The sequence below is a fragment of the Hyposmocoma kahamanoa genome, unplaced genomic scaffold, assembly GCF_003589595.1.
Source record: "Hyposmocoma kahamanoa isolate Upper Pololo Valley unplaced genomic scaffold, ASM358959v1 83, whole genome shotgun sequence".
NCBI lineage: Eukaryota > Metazoa > Arthropoda > Insecta > Lepidoptera > Cosmopterigidae > Hyposmocoma > Hyposmocoma kahamanoa.
Window position 1 is genome coordinate 891,619 of NW_020654175.1, and position 23,690 is coordinate 915,308.

Sequence of the window (23,690 nt, forward strand, 5' to 3'; positions counted from 1 at the left end):
TCACCTTCAATAACAGCCGATCTCGAGACAGAGTCCGTCCAGGGAAGTACTGCCACCTTATCTGTTTCTGTCACCAAGCAATCATGTGAGCATTACTGCGTTCTAGTTGTAGAGGGTAAGGGTGAATTGACAATGGCAGTTGCTTCAGCTGTACCAAGCACAAATAATACATACATAGAAACTAAAATCATGGATTTTAGAACATGCTTTCTTATTCGCAAAATATTACACAGGAACATTCACACTGAGCTTACATTCGTAAAAAAAAGACAATCAATAAGTACAATATTAGCCTATCAATCGAGCCAATAATCTAATCCTGCCCATGACCAGAACTAACTACGACAAGAGGTCAATAGGTTTTGAAAGAGTGCAAATCTATAACAAACTGCCGTCAAATGTAAAGGATGCGGAGTCATTTAAAAATAAAGATTTAATTTATATAATAAGAATGTAAATTTCTAAACAGTGGAACTCTCAACTTATGTTTGTATCTAATGGTAGTATTGGACTGGAATATTAATAATTTACTGATATAATTGTAAGTCAATGCTGATTAATTAAATTTTTTTTATTGAATTGATATTCAATTATTTTTTGTGAAATTACTCCACTAGTTTGTTATAATTATTAATACAAAGATCGAACACTCAGAAAAAACACTCAGAAAAAATTCCTTCGATCCGGTCGGATTCGAACCGACGTCTTCTTGCTGATTAGTTTTTAAGTTCTCATGTAAGTGACAATTGTCTTAATGAGAATAAAGTATATTTGAACTCAAGCACAAGTCCGATCGTGTATGGAGTACTGCTGCCACTTATGGGATGGCTCTGCCAAATACCAACTGGCGACCTTGGATTAAATCGACAACCGTGTCAAGAGGCTTCTAAGTAACTAGGAATTAGTAGAGGCGAAGCTGCAGAACCATGAGCATGAAGGAGAGTGTGATGGAATTGCATAATTTGATTCCGCCTTCCCCTTTCCATTCTCGGGGGACTAGACGTGGGCTGGGATTCGACCCTTATGTTGTTTATATTCCCAGGATTCGCACGAAGGCATTATTTATATTATTTATTTTTATATAAAAAAAAGAAATTAAAGCTCTGAGTGGCACTGCAACTGTTATGGATAGGCGTGTAGTTTACCATCAGGTGCACGACTCGTTCGTCCAATCCCTTGACATCACAAAAAAACTTCGTAGACACTAACAACATACTCGTATCACAAAAAAGTCGTTCGACCTGATGGTCAACAACTTAGTAATATTATTGTGACTACAGACTTGCAAGGCCAATTCATTCTAAAATTGGATAGTTTAAACGAAGCTTTAAATTGTCGACGTTTTTCGTTAGGCTCGCTTTGGACGGTGTGATTATTTTTTCTAATTTTTGTGACAACATTGATGTACTTATTTATTAGGTCTACTTACAGACTATTAAAAATAAATTAAAAGTCCGAGATTGATAAGGATCACCCAACAAATCTATGCACAAAAAAAGTGACCTGCTGCCGACACGATCACCATTGAATTATGCTGGGCCTTTTTGTACCTGGATGGGTGAATTACCGTACCCATTTAGGGTACCGTTACCATGATGCGAAGTTTGTCACTCCATTAACAACTTATTTTTTTTACTCAAAAGTATCAAGTTCTATCATAGTTCTATGAAGTATTTTCTTATCACAAAACACGTTGGTCATCTGAAAAAAAAGAGACAACTAATTGAATGCTATTCAATAGATTCAACTAATTGATAGAAACAGGTAGATAATACCAGGGCAGCTGCCCTGGCATTATGACATAAAAAAACTCTACATTCCGTAACCTTTTTATCGCATTAACAAAGAAAGATAAAATCGGAAAGCGGATAGCAAGCTTTATCTACAAGCAACATCCTAACAAAAAACTTATTTATTCTTAAGTCCCTTTTCACTGATACGAGTTTTATAAAATCAATGGGACTTCAGTGTTATTGTTATTTAAGTTGTCTCTTGATTTTAATATAGTTTATAACACGTTTGTGGGACTTCAAGGTTATATTTTTTGAAATTTATTTATTCATTTAAATAAAAACGTCGACAAATTAATTTTGGACCCTGACACGGTGGTGCTGGTATTGCATTCTGAGAACAAGTTCGCGTGGTGTTCTTTAAAAGCTCACAACATGGCGAGGGGTCAAGATATAACATCCGAGTCTGTAATTTGTTTTAAAAAAATATGTGAGATGTTATTATTGGAACAAACATGGATCGAACAGGACGTCTCGTTGTGTTCTTCTTTACTTTCAAGGTTAGTTACTTTTTAAATTTTTATTTGGATTTGGAATGTCCTTGAGATATTACCTCGGTTATACCAACAGATGGCGTTGATTGTTTTTAAATTGTTTATTGAATTACGGCGGTATAATTTTCTCCTTGACTTATTTTTAACAAGAACGAATGTTTTTGTTTATCTTAGTTTTAAAGAAAATTTTAGATGCCAACCGGAATCTTATTGTATAGAAGCGTATACATTGATTGCTCTATAAAGTATTTTATGCAATCATTGCATAATGAGGTTTCTCAAAAAACCTCTTTGTCTAAGTAATAATTATTGTAACGATTATACACAATATTTTTTCTACAAATAAATTAAAATAATGACACACAACCAATATGTTAAGGTTATTTTGTTAACAATCCACGACAAACTCAAACAAGAGACTAAACAAAGAAATAAAAGTATTCGTGATTGGCCAAGTACAACTTTTATTTTAACCAATCAGGAGACAGCAGACCGTTTAATGTAGCATCTTAATTGATATGACATTTTGTTTTTAAATAGTTCTTTTTTAACATATCGCACTTGACAACTAACATAGTATTATCTCAAAATTTGCATTATATTATATTTTATCTCAAAATTGTGTTTTATTAATCATTGATCTCCAAAATTTCGCTATATTTGTATGTCATTCGTATACGATTTAATTTCATAGTGACAGGACGACACTGTCGCTTTGAAATTAACACCGTATATGGAGACTTCTAATTAGGAAAACTACGACGTTCACTTTTTACAGAGTCATTTTTCAGTTCTGTAGCGAGTACCACAGACAATAGAATTTTGGTTCAAAACTAAAAAAAAGCGCCTTTGTGATATGGTCTAGAATAATAATTGACACATTAAAGTACAGGAATAGAAAAAAGTTATTAATTTAAATATTTTATCGTATCTCAAAGAGCTAATGTAAATTTTTTTAAACTAAAAAGTCAGTATGGCTAATTTCCTTAAACGTGAATTACAAAAAAAAGCCGGTTTACCCATTTCTGCCGCCAAGCAGGAATGTAAACATTACTGCATTCCAGTTCCGAAGGGCATGGGTGCTAGTGAAATTACAGGCACATGGGACTTGTCAACTTATGTCTCAGGGTCACGTGCGCAGTGGCAGTAATCTTTGTGATTTAAAACTCTGAGTACTCACTCGGAAACTCACTGGTATCATAAAAAAAACTTGATCTAAAGTTGACCTTAACAGCAATACGTAATTGCGAAATATTTGCGTTCTTTAGATCCCCTGCTGTATCGTTATTACTAAAGCTTATGAAATTAATGAATAAGATATTTGAGGATTCACTTTATAAATTAATTCTGTAGAAACACGATTAAGTAGTTGTAGTTTCCTGGATAGAAAAAAAATCCGAAATTATCACTAAAAAAACAAAGCTGTTTGTGTATTTGTGTATATTTAGTATAGTGTAATTTAAATTTACCATTATTGTTCTTTTTGAATTTAATTTTTAATATATTTTTTTAATTGTGTTGTTCTATTTTTATGACATGCCATGGCAGAATAACAGCGAGAGCTATGTAATTAGCATAGTCCTCTAATTCTGAGTCATGGACCTTTTTGACATGCTTTTTTTTCTATTATTTCTTTTATTATTTATGAACGAATTGATATTTTATAATTGTTTATATTTTATACTGTATTTCGCATGTCAAATAAATACGATTTTTATTTTTAAATAAACCCTTAGTACGGAGTAAATACTTCGCGAAAGATCATCTCAGTTTTTAAATAATAACAAAACTACATATTTTATAAACAACCTGTACTCTCGTACATTTTCAAATAGTGTATTTTGTTTATACGAAATAATATATAGGTACAGGGTCAAGAGCCCATCAAGCAAGGTTTAAATTTAAATCTATCCCGCTTGCATTAAAAACGGTCCAAAGTCCATTGTCAAGCTTGATGTACTCTTGACTGTACCTAAATTGGCACGCAATCCGCTCATACTAGCCAGAGTCGCCACGCTTCCCTCTGTCCTGCTTTGGCTGTTGAACGTGAAGGTTATATCGCTTGGACTTCCATACAGCCTTAAAAACCTATGCCACACGTACAAATACACAAAGCACATAGAATACCTACAATCAATTAGCGCCAACAAGGTATGAAACCAGTATTACCGCATTTGAATTATTGACTGACCTTTAGATGCATGCCGCGTGCACTATTGGCGTCTATAGTAGAGATGCTACGAATAGTGATTTGGCCGAATACCGAGTATTCGGCCACGCTCTCGGCCGAAAATCTGTGCATTTCACGCGCGACCTGATACGACCGCTCATTGCGTTGCGTGCGGGAGTTTTTGTTGAAAAATTTGGGTTGAAGTGTTTTTGTTAAAAAATTACAAAGCGATAGAATCAATACTTGACAGTTTCTGGACCTGTTTTGATGAAGTCTCTACAGTTAATATGCAAAATCATGAGGATGTGGAGAAAAGTTCTATTGCACATGAGATTGATTTTTATTTGAAAACTATTCGCCTAGATCGGACGGCAGATCCTTACAAGTGGTAGTCAATAAACGCAAAGCAGTATCCAAAATTCGAAATCAAAATTCGCTAAAACATCGTCTTCTAAAAGCGATCTATCGTCTCCTGGCAGTAGTGTTTATAATGATAGGCTATCTTCAGAAGCAGGAATTGTTTAAGAGGAAAAGCGCAATCGTTTGTTAACAACCAATCCTGAAAAATTGTTTTCGTTCATCACAACCTGCCACTGATTGATTTTATGTATTTAAGCTATAATTTGTGATTAAAATGATACATTTTGAATAATATGTGCTTTTTTCATTATTTGATATTCGGCCGAATAGGCCGAATACAGAATAGTAGCATCTCTAATCTGTAGTATAGTCATGCATAGTAATATTCGCACGTGAACATATTTATAGTAACCCTAAACCACTGGTCACCTAAACCAGAAAGCTTAATTTAATTTTTTTAACCGACTTCAAAAAAGGAGGAGGTTCTCAGTTCGACTGTATGTTTTTTCTTTTTTTTGTATATATGTTAGGGTTATAGGCTTGTAATCCAGATATTTCTGTATTAGTAGTCAAAGACATATGCGTATTCATAAGTACAGTTGTCAAAATATAAAAGGTTATTAAATAATTCTATTCTGTGATTCATCAAAACTTTTCCGAATTTGAATGTGGGCAAATATAAAATTATATTAGTATGGTGCAGTTTTTGTAAAATATTTCTCATACATTCCACTATTTTACAGTACTGTTGTGTTTCATGAAAACCAGCTTGGCCTATGAATATGACGCAGTAATCATCTAAGGTGACATTTTTTATTTTGTGTTCTAGTCCCATTGACTTACAAATAAATGGACGACGGGTCTAATACAAAAACCACGAAAAAAATGTCCCAAGTCAACCTATTTAAACGTAGTGACATGTAAAGGAATATGAAAAAGCTAAAACGTTGAATTTAAATTGTAATATCATCGCAGTACTGTCTAATTTTGCTTGCTTCGCTGTCAGTCGAACAAACGAAGACTAAAGCGTGAATGACGCTCTGTATACGATTTTAACGCCCTATAACTTCGGACACTTTTTAGCGCGGACCCGACGTCCATATAATTGTAAGTCAATGTCTAGTCCATTCAGAAGTTGTAGAACTCCAACTCGGGAAGTAAGGTAGCGACAAATTCTTTGGTTTTTGAAATTCTCAACTGCAAAATCAAGTATTCTATGTTGTCTATTTGTACTTAATTTTTTTACCTGGCCGTTCCTTAATCCCTATTTTTGAAGAGCTTGCAGGATTTCGTTGCTGTTTTTGTGCTTCTATAAGCTCGGAAGATTGTAAATTTCGAACTTCAATGCTTGTATTGACTTCCATGTTTTCATTAGGTTCATCTTTTCCTGAATCAATATCTAAGGTTTTCTTTATTTATTCCACTTTATTTGCATTAATAGTCCGTTTTTTTCCAGATTTTTTTCCCGAACTTGGGGTGCCAATTGGGTTTGACTTCAATAAACTTTGCAATTGTTTACATTTACATTCCTTTTTGTCGAATAATGTTTTTAATTAATAATTTTCCGCTAATAAATTTTCTATTTCTTGTTCTGCACCTTGCAGTTTAAGTTCTAACTCAGTCAATTTATCTTTCATTTTTTCTAATTCCGTGAAACAGCTTAAAGTTCGCATTTCAGGACAGCTTTGGTTCAGCTCAGTTGTTTCTCCAGGTACCGAATCTTCCCATTTTTCATCACCATCTGATTCCACTAACAGAGAAGCGAACGAGTTATCTATCGAAACATTAATCCCTGTTTGGATTTTTCGGTGTGTGGCATTCTCGCTCTGTTCGGAGTTCCCTATTTCGAGATCTTGTGTAGCATTTTTCGCACTTCCAATTTTCTCTGTGTGAACTCGTTAATGTGTTAAGAAATCTCATCTCCGAGACAGGTAGTACAGTGTAGATTAATTATACTGTTTCTCGCAGTGTTTGCAAGCTTAGGGTTTTTCGTAATTTGATCTCTACATTTCGGACATATAGGAGCCATTTTTGGAAGAAATATGTAGGTGCTGCCTCTCTTGGTCACTTATAGTACCAAAATAGATTTTTTCTCTGCCTCTGTTGGTAGTTTAGTGTATTAAAGTATTGCAGTTATTCGTCAATAGATCGTACGTAATGTGCTGCCCTCTAACGGGCAGTAGCAGTACCAGAATTAAATTAATGTGACCGTTTAGTTTAGCTAGATTACACTAGATGGCTTAACAATTTTTATTCGATGTAGTATGAGAGTCCAAAGTCCAGTTTCCGATAATTTTAACCGATGGCCGTTGAAAATCGAAATTTCAAAATTTATCACGGTAATCACCAATATTATCACAACATTGTCCACCGTATGGTCCGTCAAATCCCTCTCAATATTGTTATACATATATTGGCGTATTTTGTTGAAGGGATAATGATCTAAACACTGATAAAATGTTTTGTTTATTTTTTCTGCTTACTGGTCACATGACACTTCACAAACACTAATCCAATAGATTTACATCATTTTACTTATTACTGTATTGGTTTTTCACTTCAAAATTGCACTTTTCTATTTTTACGAAAATTTTTAGAAGGAGAAAGTATGTGAACATGAGGCGCCCTCTAGCGATCTGTTGATTTTGCTATTGTCCAATTCAAGGCGTTTTTCTCTCTCGATATACTTTGATAATTGTGAACCGATTTTTATTATATTTTACTGGCGAACTAGGGTATGAATCCGGATTCGCGCACTACCCGGTAACCGATTTCAATAAAACATGGTAATTATATGCAATTCCACGTACTTTCGTGATCGATTGTTTTAGTACTCTGTACCGTGATTTTTTTTTTAAAAAGGCACCGACTACAATAATATACATAATTTCATTAAAGAAGAAGATATCCATAATATTAACCTTAGAGCTAAATCCACGGAAAGAGAAGACGGAAACTAAAAAGGCTGTCAAAATAATTGTTTCTTTATCAAAATTAAACTTAAAACGATTTGTATGAGATCGTTTCAAAAGCATGCGATCCGACAAATCTGTAGATCGATTCAGAGTGATCCATTATGATTCGAAAAATGGATTCAAAGCAAAAAATCGTGCATCCCTACTAGTTTCGGCGTGAAAACGTAATAGACAAAGTTACTCTCGCAATTAAATTAATTAATTTGGATTGTAAACAGCTTTTTCCTATCTACCTGCAAACACGCAAACAATATAAATCGTATATTTTTTTATGCCTTATCTGCAGTTTCTAATAACACTTTTACTCAGCCAAGTGTTTGTTTATAAAAGATAGTTAATCTATTAAACGTTGTAAGTATAGTGTTTCATAATGCCTTGTACAAGATATACAAATTAACTTCGTAATTTTGTTAGAATTATAACTCTGATAAGTTTGATAAATTGCTTTCTTGACGAAAATTTCATTATGTAAGTTCCTAACCTATTCTTCTTATAAAATTCCTTTTTTTTTCGTTGGTAAGCAGTAAGAGCTCTTTATTACCTATGTCTGCCGCCGAGCAGTAATGTCAGTAATACTGCATTCCGGTTTTGAAGGTTAAGGGTGCTGGTGACATTACAGGCACATGGGACTTGTCAACTTGTGTCTCAGGGTGACGGGCGCAGTGGTTTAGTGCCCCTCAGATCTTTGCGATTTAAAGCTCTGAGTTGCACTGCAACTGCTATGAACCGGCGTGTCGCTTACCATCAGGCGCACGACTCGTTCGTCCCGTCACTTGATATTATAAAAAAAATATGCATGTGGAAATTATTATTTAAGCAATCACCACTTTAAAAAAGGTGCTTGTATATAACCAGAAATAGAGACGAAATAAGGGCTATCCATATATATATCCATTAGAAAGCTGATATAGTACAGCGCCAACAACTGACCTGTATGTACGTCTCCGTATATTCCAAAAATATTCTGTATTTGTTGTAATAAAGATAAATATCTCTAACTATGAAGGGCTGTTCCATTCGGTGGTGTGGGAACAACAGCAAAACATCTAATTACAAAACAAACTGAATCACATTTCATCGGTAAAATTAAATATTAAATACGTAATTTTGCAATTTTCGTCCATTATAGCAAAGCTCAAGTTTCAACTGTCAATTGTTTATATTCGATGTATCGAATATAATGGTCCTCAAACACGCGTATATAACATCCTCCTGAATAGTTAAAGTGGCCTTGGTTGTTTGTGGTGTTTTTTTTTATAAAAATATTAGTTAAAATATAAGCGGCACTTTGCCACTTGCATTCTATCTCTTTGGTTTTTTGTTTTATAGCTTTTGGCTTTTTGTTTGAGTTTGTTGTCATGAATTGGAAACAAAATTTTGGTTGAGTTTCGTTATTTTGTTTACTCGTAGAAAAATAACCGTAATAACGCACACACTCAACGTAACCCCGCATTGGAAACCCAGGGTCAAGGGTGCATCTGTGGTTAAAACTATGATGTTTTATTGGCAGCTTTGTGACTATTCATTCACTCAGTTCGTACTATGACGCGACTTTAACATTAAAGTAATATTATTCTTATGTCAAATTTAGCAATCTTAGAATAGTTACTCGGACGCAATGGAAATAATATTATTTTAGAATTTATTGTCTAAATATTGATTTGTAATGATTAAAAGTTAAATTGAACTTATTTATTTACATAAATCTCTTCAATATTTTGTTTATTTTTTATTTTTTTTTATTTAATTTTTATTTTTTATTTATTTATTGTATAAAGGACAAAATACACAAATATGTTTCTAATTTAATAGTACATCGTTTCTCGTTAAATAAAAATACGCGATGTTTATTTCGTAAAATTATGACAGCGACATCTATATGCTCCTTGGCGACAATAACAGTTGACACTTTGCTATAATTCCGAATTCACAACGCCTCACAGTGGGCCTAAATTGATAATTCTTGGACATAGGAATAACTTATGGACTATCGAGTTAATTTTTTTTATGTGATGGATAATGATATTCTTAACAACTTTTATTCTTGCATAATTTCTTGAAAAGTTGATAGTTTTGGAAAAAAAATATTTTTTTGTATGGAGAAATAAACATTTTATTTTTTATCTCGAAATGTAGGAAAATGTAATGTGTGTGATTTATTTACAGTATAGGTCCAATTATTCTCCGTCAAGAAAAAAATAATCCATTTGCAACTTTTCAAGAAATTATACAAGAATAAAAGTTGCTAGGAATGTTATTATCTATCACACAAAAAAAATTTGCTCGGTACTCCACACGTTAATCCAGTAAGGCTAGCACGATAAGGCGCGACAAGCGCGAGGGCGACATAAAGTGCGAGATACAGCTAATTTCGCAATAGAGATCTCGCGCTTTATGTCGCTCTCGCGCTGGTCGCGCCTTATCGTGCTAGCCCTACTGTGTCCAAGAATTATCAATTTGGGCCCACTGTGTGCCGTGACTATCAAAACTCAGATTGTTTTATTTATTTTTCTTTATGAAAATTCGAAAAATAATTGAAAACAACTTAATTTTAATAGATTTTATTATTACATACTTTTTTTTTAACAGTTAAAATTCTCTGAATGTAAACAACATTAAGCACTCAAAGACGGAACATCAAAAAAGAAAGAGATGGCATTATACAGTTCATATAGTGTTATTTTTTTCCTATTTTCAGTAAGGAAAAGACAATATATCTATGGAGAAATCATTCGTTCTGTCGATCACTTTTGCAATAATACATTTCTTGGTTGACAATTTCGTCATGGTACGAATATGAATAACATTATAATAAGCTTACTTTTAGCTTACATTAAAATAAGATTATTTTTGGAAAGGTTGTGGTAGGCCCCCAGTTATCCTAATTCTTAAAAAGGTAATGTATACATACCTTATGTTCGCAAAATTTTATCATCTCTTTAAAATCGTTTAAACTAAGTTGTTTGTTTATGACGAATTGCACGATATTGATTGAAGGAGAGAAAGTGGAACAAGTGAAAGAGTGTATATTTGGATTCTATGTTTACGTGTGGTGGAAAATGTGAAAGAGACATTGAAAGAAGAGTGAACACAGGGAATCAGGTGAATGGTGCCTTGCAGACCTTCATGGGCAGCCAGAAAGTGTCTAAAAAGGCACGATTGGCTGTGCATGGGGGGGTGCTGGTTCCTACACTTATGTATGGTAGTGAATGTTGGGTTTGGCAGAAGAAGCACGAAAGTAGAATTAATGCAGTAGAAATGAGAGCTTTGAGGAGTATGGCTGGAGTGACTCGGATGGATAAATTACGGAACAGTGTGATAAGAGAGCGTTGCGGCGTGGAAGAAGATATAGTGACAAAGATAGAGAAAGGGATTCTTAGATGGTTCGGACATGTAGAGAGAATGAATGAAAGAAGAGTGACGAAACAGATTTATAAGGCGAGTGTGAGCGGGCAAGTTCGTATGGGCCGACCAAGGAGAACTTATCATGACCAAATTGAGGCCACCCTAAAGAAGGGCCAGGTCAAGAGTACCCTTAACCGACGAGCGTGTATGAAAGCATTGATGCGTGTTGATGAGTTGATGTGTGTCAGGACCGTAGCAAGTGGAAGACTGTTGTCTCTGCTTACCCCGATGGGAAAAAGGCGTGAAGTATATGTATGTATATTTGTCAATTTTATAGACTAAAGTTTCAAATGCCCCTTTCTCCGGTGTTCCTCTTACCCCACCTGACCTTAATAAACAAATTTTATTTAGTAAAAATTCATGTTGTTATAATTTATAAAAAAAAAACAGGAACCGACTTCAAACTTTACAATCGGTTACCGGAAAGGGCGCGAAATCGGATTCATCCCCTAGTTTGCCACCCTTAGAGGCTTATTTTTTTAAATTTCAATGTGACCAGTACTGAGGCACTTTGTTTCCAACAAAAAAAGAATCCTCAAAATAGGTTCACAAAAGTAATGCCGTGACATACATACAAAAAAATAACGTGTGTTCTGGATTAAGTGAGCACTTAAAAAAAATATTATTCAAAAACCTTTCACATTAGTAGCTTGTTTTATATTTTACAAAATCATTTGTAACTTTTACTAAAAGTAGACGAGGACATTTAATTTTTTCATTTGGCATTTCAAGAAATCGTTCCTTTTAAAAGCGTGCAGATTGAGTGAGCATAAGAAAGTAGTAAGTGACGCAAACTTAATACTTTTGTAGATCTGACTGACCCATTGTGGGAACAGAATAAGCACACATTAAGTTATTTTACTCTTGTGTTATATTTTTTACAAATAGAAAGTTTGGTTTCTACAATTATTTTAGAAGTTTTACTAAATGACTAATATGCTGCTCACTCAATCCACACACACGTAATAAATGCATCCAAATTGAGAACCACCTCTTTTTGAAATCGGTTAAAAAAATTACTAAACGTACGTACCGTAAATTGGAATGTACTTTGGTAATTTATAGAAGTTAGTATTCATAGTAAAGTGAAGTCAGGCTTTTAAATAAATTGGTGTTATTCGTTTTCAGCTGATCTCAGGGCTGCGTGTAGAGGTGCCCGAGATAAAAATGAACAATGGTATTAAGATGCCTGCCGTGGCGTTCGGCACTTATCTTGGATTTGATCAGGTATGTTTTTCGAGGTTAATACTACTGCCTAGTAACTGAATAGCGGTATTTTTTTTACTACTGACAAGACATTACACACATACACATACACTTTACACACGCTGAAACACACAATTTAGCCTTTAGAATTGTCTTACCTACTTATAAGTTATTATTACTATTCTATTTAACTTTTGCAAAGCTTCTCTGAGCTGGAATTAATAAGAGGAGTCATTAACCTTAGCCTAGAGGGAGGGAGCCTGGTGATTAGTCATAAAGAGATATAACCCTAGCACTGACACCAGACTCTCACAATGTGCATGAAAGTACAAAAGTCTGTATTTTAGTCTTAAATAAACCTTGTGAGAGTAAAAAAATATCATTCATTCATTAGGATTTTTGGCTTGAATACAAGTCCTTTAAGCCAGGTCTTCATTTAGTTTTCGGAACCTTCATTAAATGTTTTCTATTGTGTTTTTAATGTACTTGTAGATTAACGAAAATAACTTTGGGTTTTTTAAATAGTCTTTTAAATGGCGGGAGTGTTTTAATATTTTCATTTTTTTATATTAATATTTTCACTTTCATTTAAACCACTTAGTTCACTTGCTAATAGAAGACGTTGAATTATGAACACGGCTCTTTTTTTTTCTTCGTTTTTCATTTCTTCTTGTATTCTTTCATATCGATTACCTTATAAATCTTGATCCTTCTTCTAGAAACGTTTCCATAATGTTGTCATATCATTGCTTATATCCGTATAACAATCGGTGCATGGTACAGGTACATACAATGAGCTCAATATAATCTGAATTGAAAATTTTTAATTTCAAAACTTTTAGCGTCCGCTCATCCGACATTCGCTTGTTCTAATGGCGTTTTACCCGACGGGGTAATTGTAGAAATGGGCAGTGGGTTTTAACCTAATCAGCCCGCCCGGGTTTTAAAACAATTTTACCCAAAATCGGTGGCAGAAATGGCGAATACAAAATTCCATACTTATTACAAATTTCTATGTAAAAAATATTTTCGACGAAAAAGAGGCAACCCCACACAATATCGAACTTCATACGATCTAACCATCTTTTGTATCGAATGGTAAATCCAATATTCTAGATCAGAAACCTAAAATAATAATATCATGAAATTTGAACAAAACTCTATTTCCAACAAATGTTTAGTTGTAAGTAGTTTTTGCCATCGATGGCGTTAAAGTGTTTTAACTCGATTTAAACACGGTGTTAACAAAGCGCCGGGTTAAAACCCGGACGCTTACCTATCTCCGGGTGATCGAATTTTTAAAAAAATCATTTAATGTGTATGATTTGATTACACAATTGAAGGGGAAACTTATACCACAAAATGGAAATTTGAAAACGGGATTAGGAAGAGAGAGAGAAAAGGGATTCAGCAAGCAAGTATGAGATAGAAATAAACAATAAACATGTAAATAAACGCTTGAAAGGCAAAAGGTGTTATCGTCATTTGTGTCGAAAAATCAGTATCGGAATCAGAAGATTTGTTTTTTTAGACTAGCATAAAATATGTTTATGATATTTATTTCTAAAATAGTATAAGTAATAAAAGTAAAAATAAAAATTTTTTAACGATTTTATGTCTAAATTTTCGCATGTAAAATCGCTCGCGTGAACAATTTAAAAAATGGCGTATAAAAGGCTAAACGTCATTTTTTAAATTGTTCACGAGAGAGATTTATTTATTCCTTTCAACCGTCGTTATATACGTATCATCATTATCAACCCTTTTATATATCCCACTACTGCTCATGGGTTTCCTCTCAGGCGAGGGTTTTAGACCTTAGTCCGCCAGGCCGGCCCTGTTAGTGTCACCAAAATGTTTTTCTTCAAGGTAAAGTATAAAATTAAATTAAATTTCGCTCATAAATTCTGAAAAACATACTTAACAGATGGTAGGTCAAACCATTTAGCTACCATTGTGGTAACCTTGTGGTATACAACAGCTAATCTTTTTCAGAATGGCGTTGTAACTCCAAAGAACCACGAGTTGCGCGACGTTGTCTCCAAGGCGATCGACATCGGGTGGCGTCACTTCGACACTGCCGCCATCTATGGAACTGAACAGGAATTAGGAGAAGGTGTGAGAATGAAGATTGACGACGGAAATGTTAAGAGGGAGGACATTTTTATTACCACTAAGGTAGGTTAATGCCTCTCAAGATCTTTCCGACTTACAGCTATGAGTGGCTTTGCATTTTTGCCCTACTTATCATAAACAACGCATTTGTATTTTAGTATCTTTCGACTTTTTTTGTTTTATAACACTAAGTGATGGGTCGATCAAGTCGGGCGCCTGGTGGTAAGCGGTAGCCTATCCATAACAGTTTAAATCGCAAAGATCTTATGGACACTGCCACTGCGCGTGTCGCCTTACTTATTTCTGCCGTCAAGCAGAAGTGTTGGTGAAATTACAGGCACATGGGACTTGTCAAGTCAACTTATGTTTCAGGCTGACGGGCGCAGTGGCAGTGCCCCCATCGTTATTTGTCTGTGGAAGCACTAACTTTATAATTATTTCTTCAGCTCTGGAACACCAAACATAAAAGAGATCAAGTCGCTCAAGCTTTGAGAGAATCATTGAAGAATCTCGGATTGAATTACGTGGATCTTTATTTGATACACTGGCCTATTGGACTAAATGTAAGTACTACCGTGCCGTAAGAAGCCGTAGCCTAAGGGTGGTTTCACAATCTATGCGTACGGTCCGTGCCGTATGTCTGCCTGCGGGCTACTACACAGAAAAAAAGGATTTCTACTAATAAGAAAGAGCAATTTCTCAAAATATTTGCTAATTCTGAAAAAATATTTATTAAAAGTACGTATAATAACCTACACAGTAATAATGATATAGTTAATCTATATAATACTCCCTAAGATGTGGTGCTACCATCGCATTGGTTGGACACAGAGAGTCACGACCGAAACCGTGCTTCAGCACATTCATATGTCCTGGAAAATGATGCTGTCTATCAAAACTAGTGTATCTTTGTCACTTGATCAGGAACGATAGGTACACGCTGCTACAGCTAATAATGATGGGCAAAGTGCAGGGACAGAGACGCGCTGGTGAACCGGCATTACCTCCGTCGAACAGCTGTTCCGGTTCGCTGCTGATAGAGACAAATACAGGAAGCTGACGGTCAACTTTCAGGATTGAAGAGGCACTCTAAGAAGAATATAATACTCCCATTGTTGGGCATAGGCCTCCTCTCACAATGGGAGAGCTTGGGCTGTAGTTCCCACGCGCGGCCGCTGCTAATTGGGAACTTCATTTTGATATTTTTATGAAAGGGAAATGCGAAAAATGACAAAATGTTGTGGATCAACGTGACCACTTACCTAATTAATTAAACTTACATTTTTTATGATTTTCATTGATACTTGATACCGCATGGACTTTTTGGTCAACTCTATGTGACAAATCTTCATTTACGTTTTTCACAGGAAGACAACTCCCACTCTGCAGTAGACTACATGGAAACATGGAGAGGAATGGAGGACGTCCAGAAATTGGGCTTGGCAAAGTCCATCGGTGTTTCCAACTTCAACAAAGGGCAGCTGGAACGGGTGTTGAAAGAGGGTAGTGTTAAACCTGCTGCTTTGCAGATTGAGGTTCGTTTTTCATTATTCGAAAAAAAACAAAACATTTTCTTCCTGCATTATAACAATAGAGACAACGCCTGGTAGCGTTCGGATGGCTGCGTAGGTTTCACCCCACAATAAATAGATGGACAAATCTAAACAAAATCATGGATCCACAAAGAACAGAATGTTTCTTGAACCTATGTTCTTTTTTTACATACTTCTTTACTTCGCTAGTTCAGCGACCCGACGTGGATCGTTGGACGACTGTCGCGTCTAGCCTGTTCCCCATATCCCGACTATATGTCGTGAATGTGTCGTGGACGATTATTTTATCGTTGAACGGCTGTCGTGTCTAGCTGTTCCCATTAGATCGTGACGACAATTTACCGGTCACGGCAGCCGCTTTGTGGTTTGTACGACAGAATCGTTTGAAGATGCGATTTTCTGTTGTCACATTTTTAGCAGCAGTAAAAGGCCATAGCCTCCGAGACTACGATGCGCTCTTCTCTTGTCTGTGTCGTTTGTTGCCGATCGGCTATTTGATGCTCACACAGGTCTTTGTGGACTTGGTCGATCCAGGGATATCTAGGATGTCCAACCGGCCTTCCGCCAGTCGGTTGCCTCTTAACTGCACGATCTTCACCTATCCTCTCGACGTGGCCTAGCCAGCTAAGTCGGGCTGATTTGGTTTCTCCCACGATGTTAGCCTAGTTTACCAGATCCTCGATATGTACATTTTTCCTCATTCACCAGGCTCCATCTTCTTCCCTAGTCTGTCCCAGAAGCTTCCTAAAGATTTTTCTCTCCGCCACCAAGAGCTTGTTCTCCTCCTCCAACGTCAGCGTTGTTTTTTTTTTAATTGCTATAAAACCGCTAAGATCCATTCTGTAAAAAAAAGAAAATTAAAATAACAGTAATCTATTTCTCTTATTCGAGTACAGCTGGATCAAAGGAATCTTTCTTTTTGTGTGTTTCTATAATAATGGTGGCACTTTACATAGCTATTTGTTTTCGCTATTGGGTATTTGTTGTACTTGGAACATCGAGTATATAACCAGAAATAGAAACGAAATAAGGGCCATCCGTCACTGGCAACTCATCAGGTAAATGGCGGGGTCGCGCAAAGCGGGATATTACGGTACAAATAGCTATGTCAAAAGTGTAAGAAAAAAAACTAGTGGACTATTTTCACAAAAAAATATACGAATGTCATCGTAGTAAAAAAAAAACATGATATTTAATAAAACGAATGTTGCAAAATGAAAATAAATTTTAGTTTTTGGAAGTTGGTTGAAGTGTATGCAGCGTCTCTGGTGGTGGAATACAGCAGTTTTTGTATATTCAGGGCTTAAGATTCAGGGATATGTTTTTTTTTATAAACATAAGTGACATGACAACTATCGCTAATGTCTATTCAGTGTTGCTATTACCATATTAAGTTACAGTTTATTTGTCGTTTTTTAACAAATTTATTACAGTTCGAGTCACAATTACATGTTAAAAAAGTAAACAAAGAGGATAACCGAGCAAAAAAGTATATTTTCAATGGTAGTTTTTTATTTTTGACAATAATGAACATTTAGAACATTTTTCAAGCTGTAATCTATTAAAACTTAGAACAAAAATTTACATTTGAATACAATAATTGTAATAAAAGACTATGTTTAATTTCGTAAATAATTTTATGACACTGGTAATACAATCGGGATCAAAAACATTTTTGTGCCGCCATTTTATCGTGTCGTAGATGTCATTCTCATTCTTGCCTCGTTTCTCCAACTCGAATGTTTTCTTGTCTCTTTAGTGCATATGTTAAATTATTGTTTTTTCTCCATCTCCATTTCACCTGATGGAAAGTGACGATGAGGTCGACGATGGAGCATGCACACCCAAATAATGTCTATTCAGTCTCGCTTGAAAAGGTCTAAGTTATAGCGTTCAGGGAACAAGTCTGCAGGCAGGGAATTCCGTTCCCTAGCCGCTCGCCATACAAATGTGGAAGCGAAACTCTTCGTATGAATCCGGCGAATATCCACAACATAGGGGTGGAACCCCAGCCCACGTCTAGACCCCCGATGATGGAAAGGGGGAGGCGGAATCTAATTATGCAATTCCATCGCACACTCTCCGTGATATATCCTGTAGATTACAAATAAGCAGGCAACTCTACGGCGGTGTTCAAGGCTCTGCAGCTTCGCCTCTACTAATTTCGAGTCACCTATAAGCCTCTTAGCACGCTAGTCCATTGAATCCAAGTGTCGTTGTTAAAATATTGTTTATTGTTAAGATATTGTAATAGATAATTAACATTGTAGAATATACATATAAACCGCCTTCTTTACCTATTCCATTAAAAATATAAGGTTTAGCACACCTGCATTCACACTTTGACAGTCACATTTCTTTGTTTACATTTTGGATATCTAATTATGATTCATACTATAGTTCCCTTTTTTACCACATAAACTGAAGCTACATATGTTCCAGGTTCATCCTCAAATAACACAATCTGAGTTGGTGGATTTCGCTCAAAGCAACGACATCGTCGTCATGGGATACAGCCCCTTCGGATCTCTAGTTAACAGGCAAGTGGAAACTGACATTTTTTAATGATATCAGGGACGAGCAAGTCATGGGTATATCCCTAACAGTGGCAGTGCCACTCAGAGCTTTAAATCGCAAAGTCTTGAGAGACACTGCCGCTGCACCCGTTAAAGTTGATTATTATACAGAAATTTAAACTATTAAATAATAACTACAATCTAAGATTCAACTCTGCACCAGTGTGAGTTGAGCCTTATAGTTAGAAGTCGTTGTTATAACGTTTTAATTAACAAAAAGTTTTTTCAAATATTAGGTATGATATGCCGTTGCCACCTCCTCGTATTGATGATCCTGTCTTGGTGGAGATAGCTGAAAAGTATGGAAAGACTACACCGCAAGTAGTTCTTCGATGGGCGGTAAGTTCTATCAACACTATAAGTCCACATGCCAGGGACGGATCTCTTTTATAGGAGAACGTTATGACCAGTATGCTTTGTCCAACAGTCCAATTGATTTCTGGCATTCCTTTGACGATGTACGAAACGATAAAAGTACAATTATTAGTCTGTCTTTTTTGAAGATGGGTAAAATGACATTTGTAGGGTTGCCAGTTTTCATAAAATTTTAAATAGTCATGTAGTTGTTGTCGACAGTTTTATCGATAGATTATGAAAGAAGGTAAGGTTTTGTCAATAATGTCTGAATTGTGTTGTTACGACGACGTTCTAATGATTACTAGTTGTAGTATTGTATTCTTCATTCTTATTTTGACAGTTGCCCTACTAGTATCGAAATAAATTTTTGTTCATATACATTTTAACAAGAACAGGCGGATTTGAATATATATTATGTTTGTATTTTAATAGACGTACACAACGACGAACTTGCAAAAATTTACAATATAATATGATAAAAATAAAGATGAAAATAAAATCGGCTATTTATTGCATTAGCGTGACCAATTTTGTCGATAGTTGTTAGAATATTTATCGACTGCAACCAACTAGCTGCTTGCAAGCGGGCTACACTTTTATGCAAATAACTGTCATTTTACTTTTCTTATTAATAGTTTTGGCTTGGATACAAGTCTTTTTAGCCATGTCTTCGTTTAATTATGTTTCTGTAAATATGGCCGCCACAAAGATGATAGGCAATTTGAGGCGGGGCGTGCTTGGATTGATTCGGGATTCCTTAGGACGGGCCGATATGGCTATTTTAGTTCGAGATTCGTATAATTTCGCGTTTTAACCTTCAATTAAGGCACAATAGCACTATCCTATTCCACTTTAAACTAGATTTCACAAAATAATTGAAAGTCAAAATAAAAATAACACTTTTCCCTCCAAAAGGCCCAGAGCGAATCCTGTCATTTTACTCCATCTGCAATAAATACAGATTATAATTTTATTCTTGTATAAATACTGAATTTACAATATTGAACTGAAAAATATAAAGTTTTACTGTCATGGAGGAATTTTATTAGTTCCTATATGAAGTAGAAATTTTGCTCTCGCTGAATTATATATATTTAACTTAATTATGTTTTACAGGTCGACAGAAACATAGTACCAATACCAAAAACAATGAAAGTGCACCGTTTGGAAGAAAATATCAACATTTTCGATTTTAAACTGCAAAAAGATGAAATAGACAAAATTAACGCATTTGACAAGGGTTTGAGATACACTCTGCCTTCTTTTTGGCAGTCGCATCCGTTCTATCCATTCGAAAAAATCGATAAACCCATTGATGATCCGTTTTTAAAAAAGGAATAGTGCACGTTTGTGGCTTTTTGTAACATTCTAAACTCCATTTTCGTTTAATTATTAATACAAAGATCGAACACTCAGAAAAACACTCAAACCGGTCGAATAACAAACTATAATTTCACAAAAAATAATTGAATATCAATTCAATAAAAATTTAATTCCATTTTGGTTTTTTAATTTTTTATTTAGATTACAAACTCAGGTCATTGTTACACACCATCGACGTAACCAAAAATTATGACTAGTTGCTATAGACTAACACTGCGGCAACGGAAAAGGTTGTTTAGTTGAGAAATAAAATATTTTTGTACAGTGATTTTTGTATGTAATAGCTTCATTAGGCTTGAGAGCCTGCGGTCTCAAGCCTAATAAATACAAATATCTAGATAGACGCCGCAAGTGTACGTACTTCGCGTGCCCAAAGTAAGTGAAATTCGCTTACTTGCCGCTGCTACACTTCAGAACGCGCTCGACCGTTATCGTAAATAAACACCGGCCGAAAACGCGATGCCTGCAAGTAAACAGGGACGTTTCCTTGCACGGGCAACTGATTTTGTAATCAGAAGATGCATAACTTATTTTAAAAACAATTATTTTGGTTTTGTACGAATTTGTAATACATTGCGACTTTTACTTGATGCGATATATTTGTGATCCTTTGTTAATACGCCATGAATATCGAACGAACGCACTTTTGTATAATGCATTCAGTTTCGTGATACGGCCGCTTGTACATTTCCTTGGCCAAATTTAACATTTAGTGATGTATACGAGCAACACTGTTCTCGATTCTGATCGATTTTGAAAACAAAGGGACGGAAATTATTATGATCTTAGCAATATTATCAAAATATTCTATAAGTCTTTTGTTATAACGTTTAGTTTTTTTTTCAGTTTTGTAGTATCTGTAATTTCGATAATTTTTGCAGCACGTCGCCTCGAATGTCCGAATATAGTGAGCAAATAATTATATACATCGCCAGATATGTAGTGCGAATAATACAAAAAAATATATTAATAGTGCAAAGATTAACAGTGCGCTGTCTTTTCAAAAACCTGGAGTTGGCCATCTGTACAAGTTCGTTGCTTTCGAGGACGAAGGTGGTCTAATTTATTCCACCTAATATGCTATCCAAGTATGCAGAGTAGCAGAGTTAGAAATCCGAGAAATAATAACAAATCACAAAAATATCACACGAGGCCGTCAATAAGTAAACCTCCTCTGGTTAATAAGATTTCACCATATTATACCCTATTTTGTCAGCAGTAACATTTTCATTTGTCTTGGTATTCATCAATTTGATCAATTACCAGCAGAAAACTATCTAGTAAAATTAATTAAGGCAGTCGCAAGTTCACATATTGACGTGCGTATTCATTATTTAACTTAATTGATAAGATCTTCTATTACAAAAAGATGTTATGTAATAAGCTCATTTTATTGGAAGGATAATTTCAATATTTGAAGTCGATTAAAAATAAAAACAAGTAAAATAAAGGACTTAACTATCTTATTCTAGTATTTTTCTATTATATTAATATTACGACTACTTGTAATCAACAAATACTTGAACAAAAATGATTCTATTTAGAATCGATTAATTGAATGGAATACGCGTGTTTACGCGTATTCCGTTCAATCAATCGATTAAGAGCCAGCGGAAGGAGGTTTCATCACTAAATAGTTCTTGGGACGTCATAGTGGGTACAAAAAATGTGGCACGCGTGGTTTTCATACAAATTGCTGTACTTGCGGCGTCTATCTAGTTAAATGTTTGTGCTTGACAAACAAATCTAATATAATGTTTATTTTGCATTGTGTCATTTAATATTATTTAGTGATTTAAGTAAACAAATAAATTTGTGTCCTATTTTATTTTAGAAATAGAATTCTCTTGGTGTGGAATCAACTTATCAAATATTTTTTACTTTTGTACCTTGTAAAAAATGTCATTTTGTATAAGTAACCGAAACTGTCGTTTTATTTCCATATTTTACAGTAACAGCAGTATTTAGCATACATGATTTTGACCGAAACAGATAGTACCTATTTTTTGTTTTTGTGTGTAATTTTGTGAGAGGCTTTCTAATTTTATTTATGTATTATTTAATACCTATTTTTTTGTTTTTGTATGTAATTTTGTGAGAGGCTTTCTAATTTTATTTATGTATTATTTTCCATATATCTTACGGCATACTAATAAAATTTATTTTTTTAATAAATATTTTTTGTTTTTATAACCCAATACCCTAAGCCCCGTGAATTTAAATATCCCGCTGAAATGTTAGGTAAGTTCTAAATGCCTAGGCGTTTTAAACGACGTTCATATTGGAAAATGCTCATAAACATATTCAGAATAATCAAATATTCCTAAATGCTATCATAGTTTTTTTTATGGTATTTTCAAAACAACTCGTTACGCCATTATGGTGTTTTTTATATGTTTACGTAATTTTTGAAAATTATTATGTAGACATTCTTGTAATAAAAAGAAAATTGTATAAGGTTTCTAAGCGCACGAAAAGTGACATCTCGCTTTTATTGAATGCTATTTTAAAATACAACAAACTTAACAGAGACAAACGATGTAAAGTTTATACATCAGCTATCTCTTTCTAAATATATGTATGTGGAATAGCGATTATAGCCAAACGCGCATTATTCAACGACGTTATTGTTCGTTCATCTTTTCTCACATCACGATTTGTCGCCGATAAATTGCGATTTCTTGCATTTCGCGTTGTATATAGTGTTTAAATAATTACTTCAGCGTGTGTGACATAATCAGCAATAGTGGCTAAGGTAACGCCGTACCCAAACATGAGTTCCGGGAGGAATAAATTCGAGGTAAGTGTAAATCGATTAACAAGATTTGTTTGTGTTTTCGTTTTGGAGAACAGCTGACATCGTGGTATTATTTCCTTTGTTCTATTAATTACGTATTTACTTCCTCGTGCAATCAATAGATTATCAGTTTTTAAACAATATTATCATGCATTAACTTCAACGTTTCGTGAGCATAAAGTAAAATATGAAAAGAATTTTGATAAACAAAGGAATCTATTTTTAAAATTTATATATTTTTTAAATTTCGGCTTTCTTCTTTTTCAAAGTCTTTCGTAATATTTTATGTTTTAATGTATTGAGGGCTACAGCGCGGTTTTATTCAGCCTCGTTTCGCGTCCTTTGTTGCCAGTATATTGACCTGAGGCCAATCAACTCTAGTATACCGTTATATTACGCCGACGACGGACTTACATTGTCCTTATTTTGAAGTAAAATTTTCTTATTACAGCATTGTTTCATAAATAAATAACATTATAGTTGTCTTTTTGACCATTTCATGTTCAATA

The 23,690-nt window shown here is 34.7% G+C and overlaps 2 protein-coding genes across 2 annotated transcripts in view; both read left to right on the forward strand.

The window, feature by feature from the left end:
* Window positions 1–8,123: 8,123 nt before the first annotated feature.
* Window positions 8,124–20,678, forward strand: LOC113234319 (aldo-keto reductase AKR2E4-like). Its single transcript, XM_026469620.1, has 9 exons — window positions 8,124–8,140; window positions 12,323–12,421; window positions 14,396–14,578; window positions 14,962–15,078; window positions 15,883–16,050; window positions 18,511–18,608; window positions 18,881–18,983; window positions 20,118–20,375; window positions 20,496–20,678. The coding sequence occupies exons 2-8, from the start codon at window positions 12,362–12,364 to the stop codon at window positions 20,340–20,342; spliced, it is 954 nt and encodes a 317-aa protein (XP_026325405.1). The 5' UTR covers window positions 8,124–8,140; window positions 12,323–12,361; the 3' UTR covers window positions 20,343–20,375; window positions 20,496–20,678.
* Window positions 20,679–23,043: 2,365 nt separating this feature from the next.
* Window positions 23,044–23,690, forward strand: part of LOC113234312 (F-box/LRR-repeat protein 20) — a 28,854-nt gene continuing 28,207 nt past the window's right edge. Inside the window, exon 1 of the mRNA XM_026469614.1 lies at window positions 23,044–23,184. Coding sequence (XP_026325399.1) covers window positions 23,158–23,184 — 27 coding nt within the window. The 5' untranslated portion in view covers window positions 23,044–23,157. The remainder of the gene's footprint in view (window positions 23,185–23,690) is intronic.

Coding starts and splice junctions, on each gene's coding strand:
- LOC113234319 (XM_026469620.1), top strand. CDS start 12,362: ATGAACAATGGTATTAAGATGCCTGCCGTGGCGTTCGGCACTTATCTT. Junction 14,579..14,961: donor ACATTTTTATTACCACTAAG/GTAGGTTAATGC, acceptor TTATTTCTTCAG/CTCTGGAACACCAAACATAA. Junction 18,609..18,880: donor TTCGGATCTCTAGTTAACAG/GCAAGTGGAAAC, acceptor TTCAAATATTAG/GTATGATATGCCGTTGCCAC.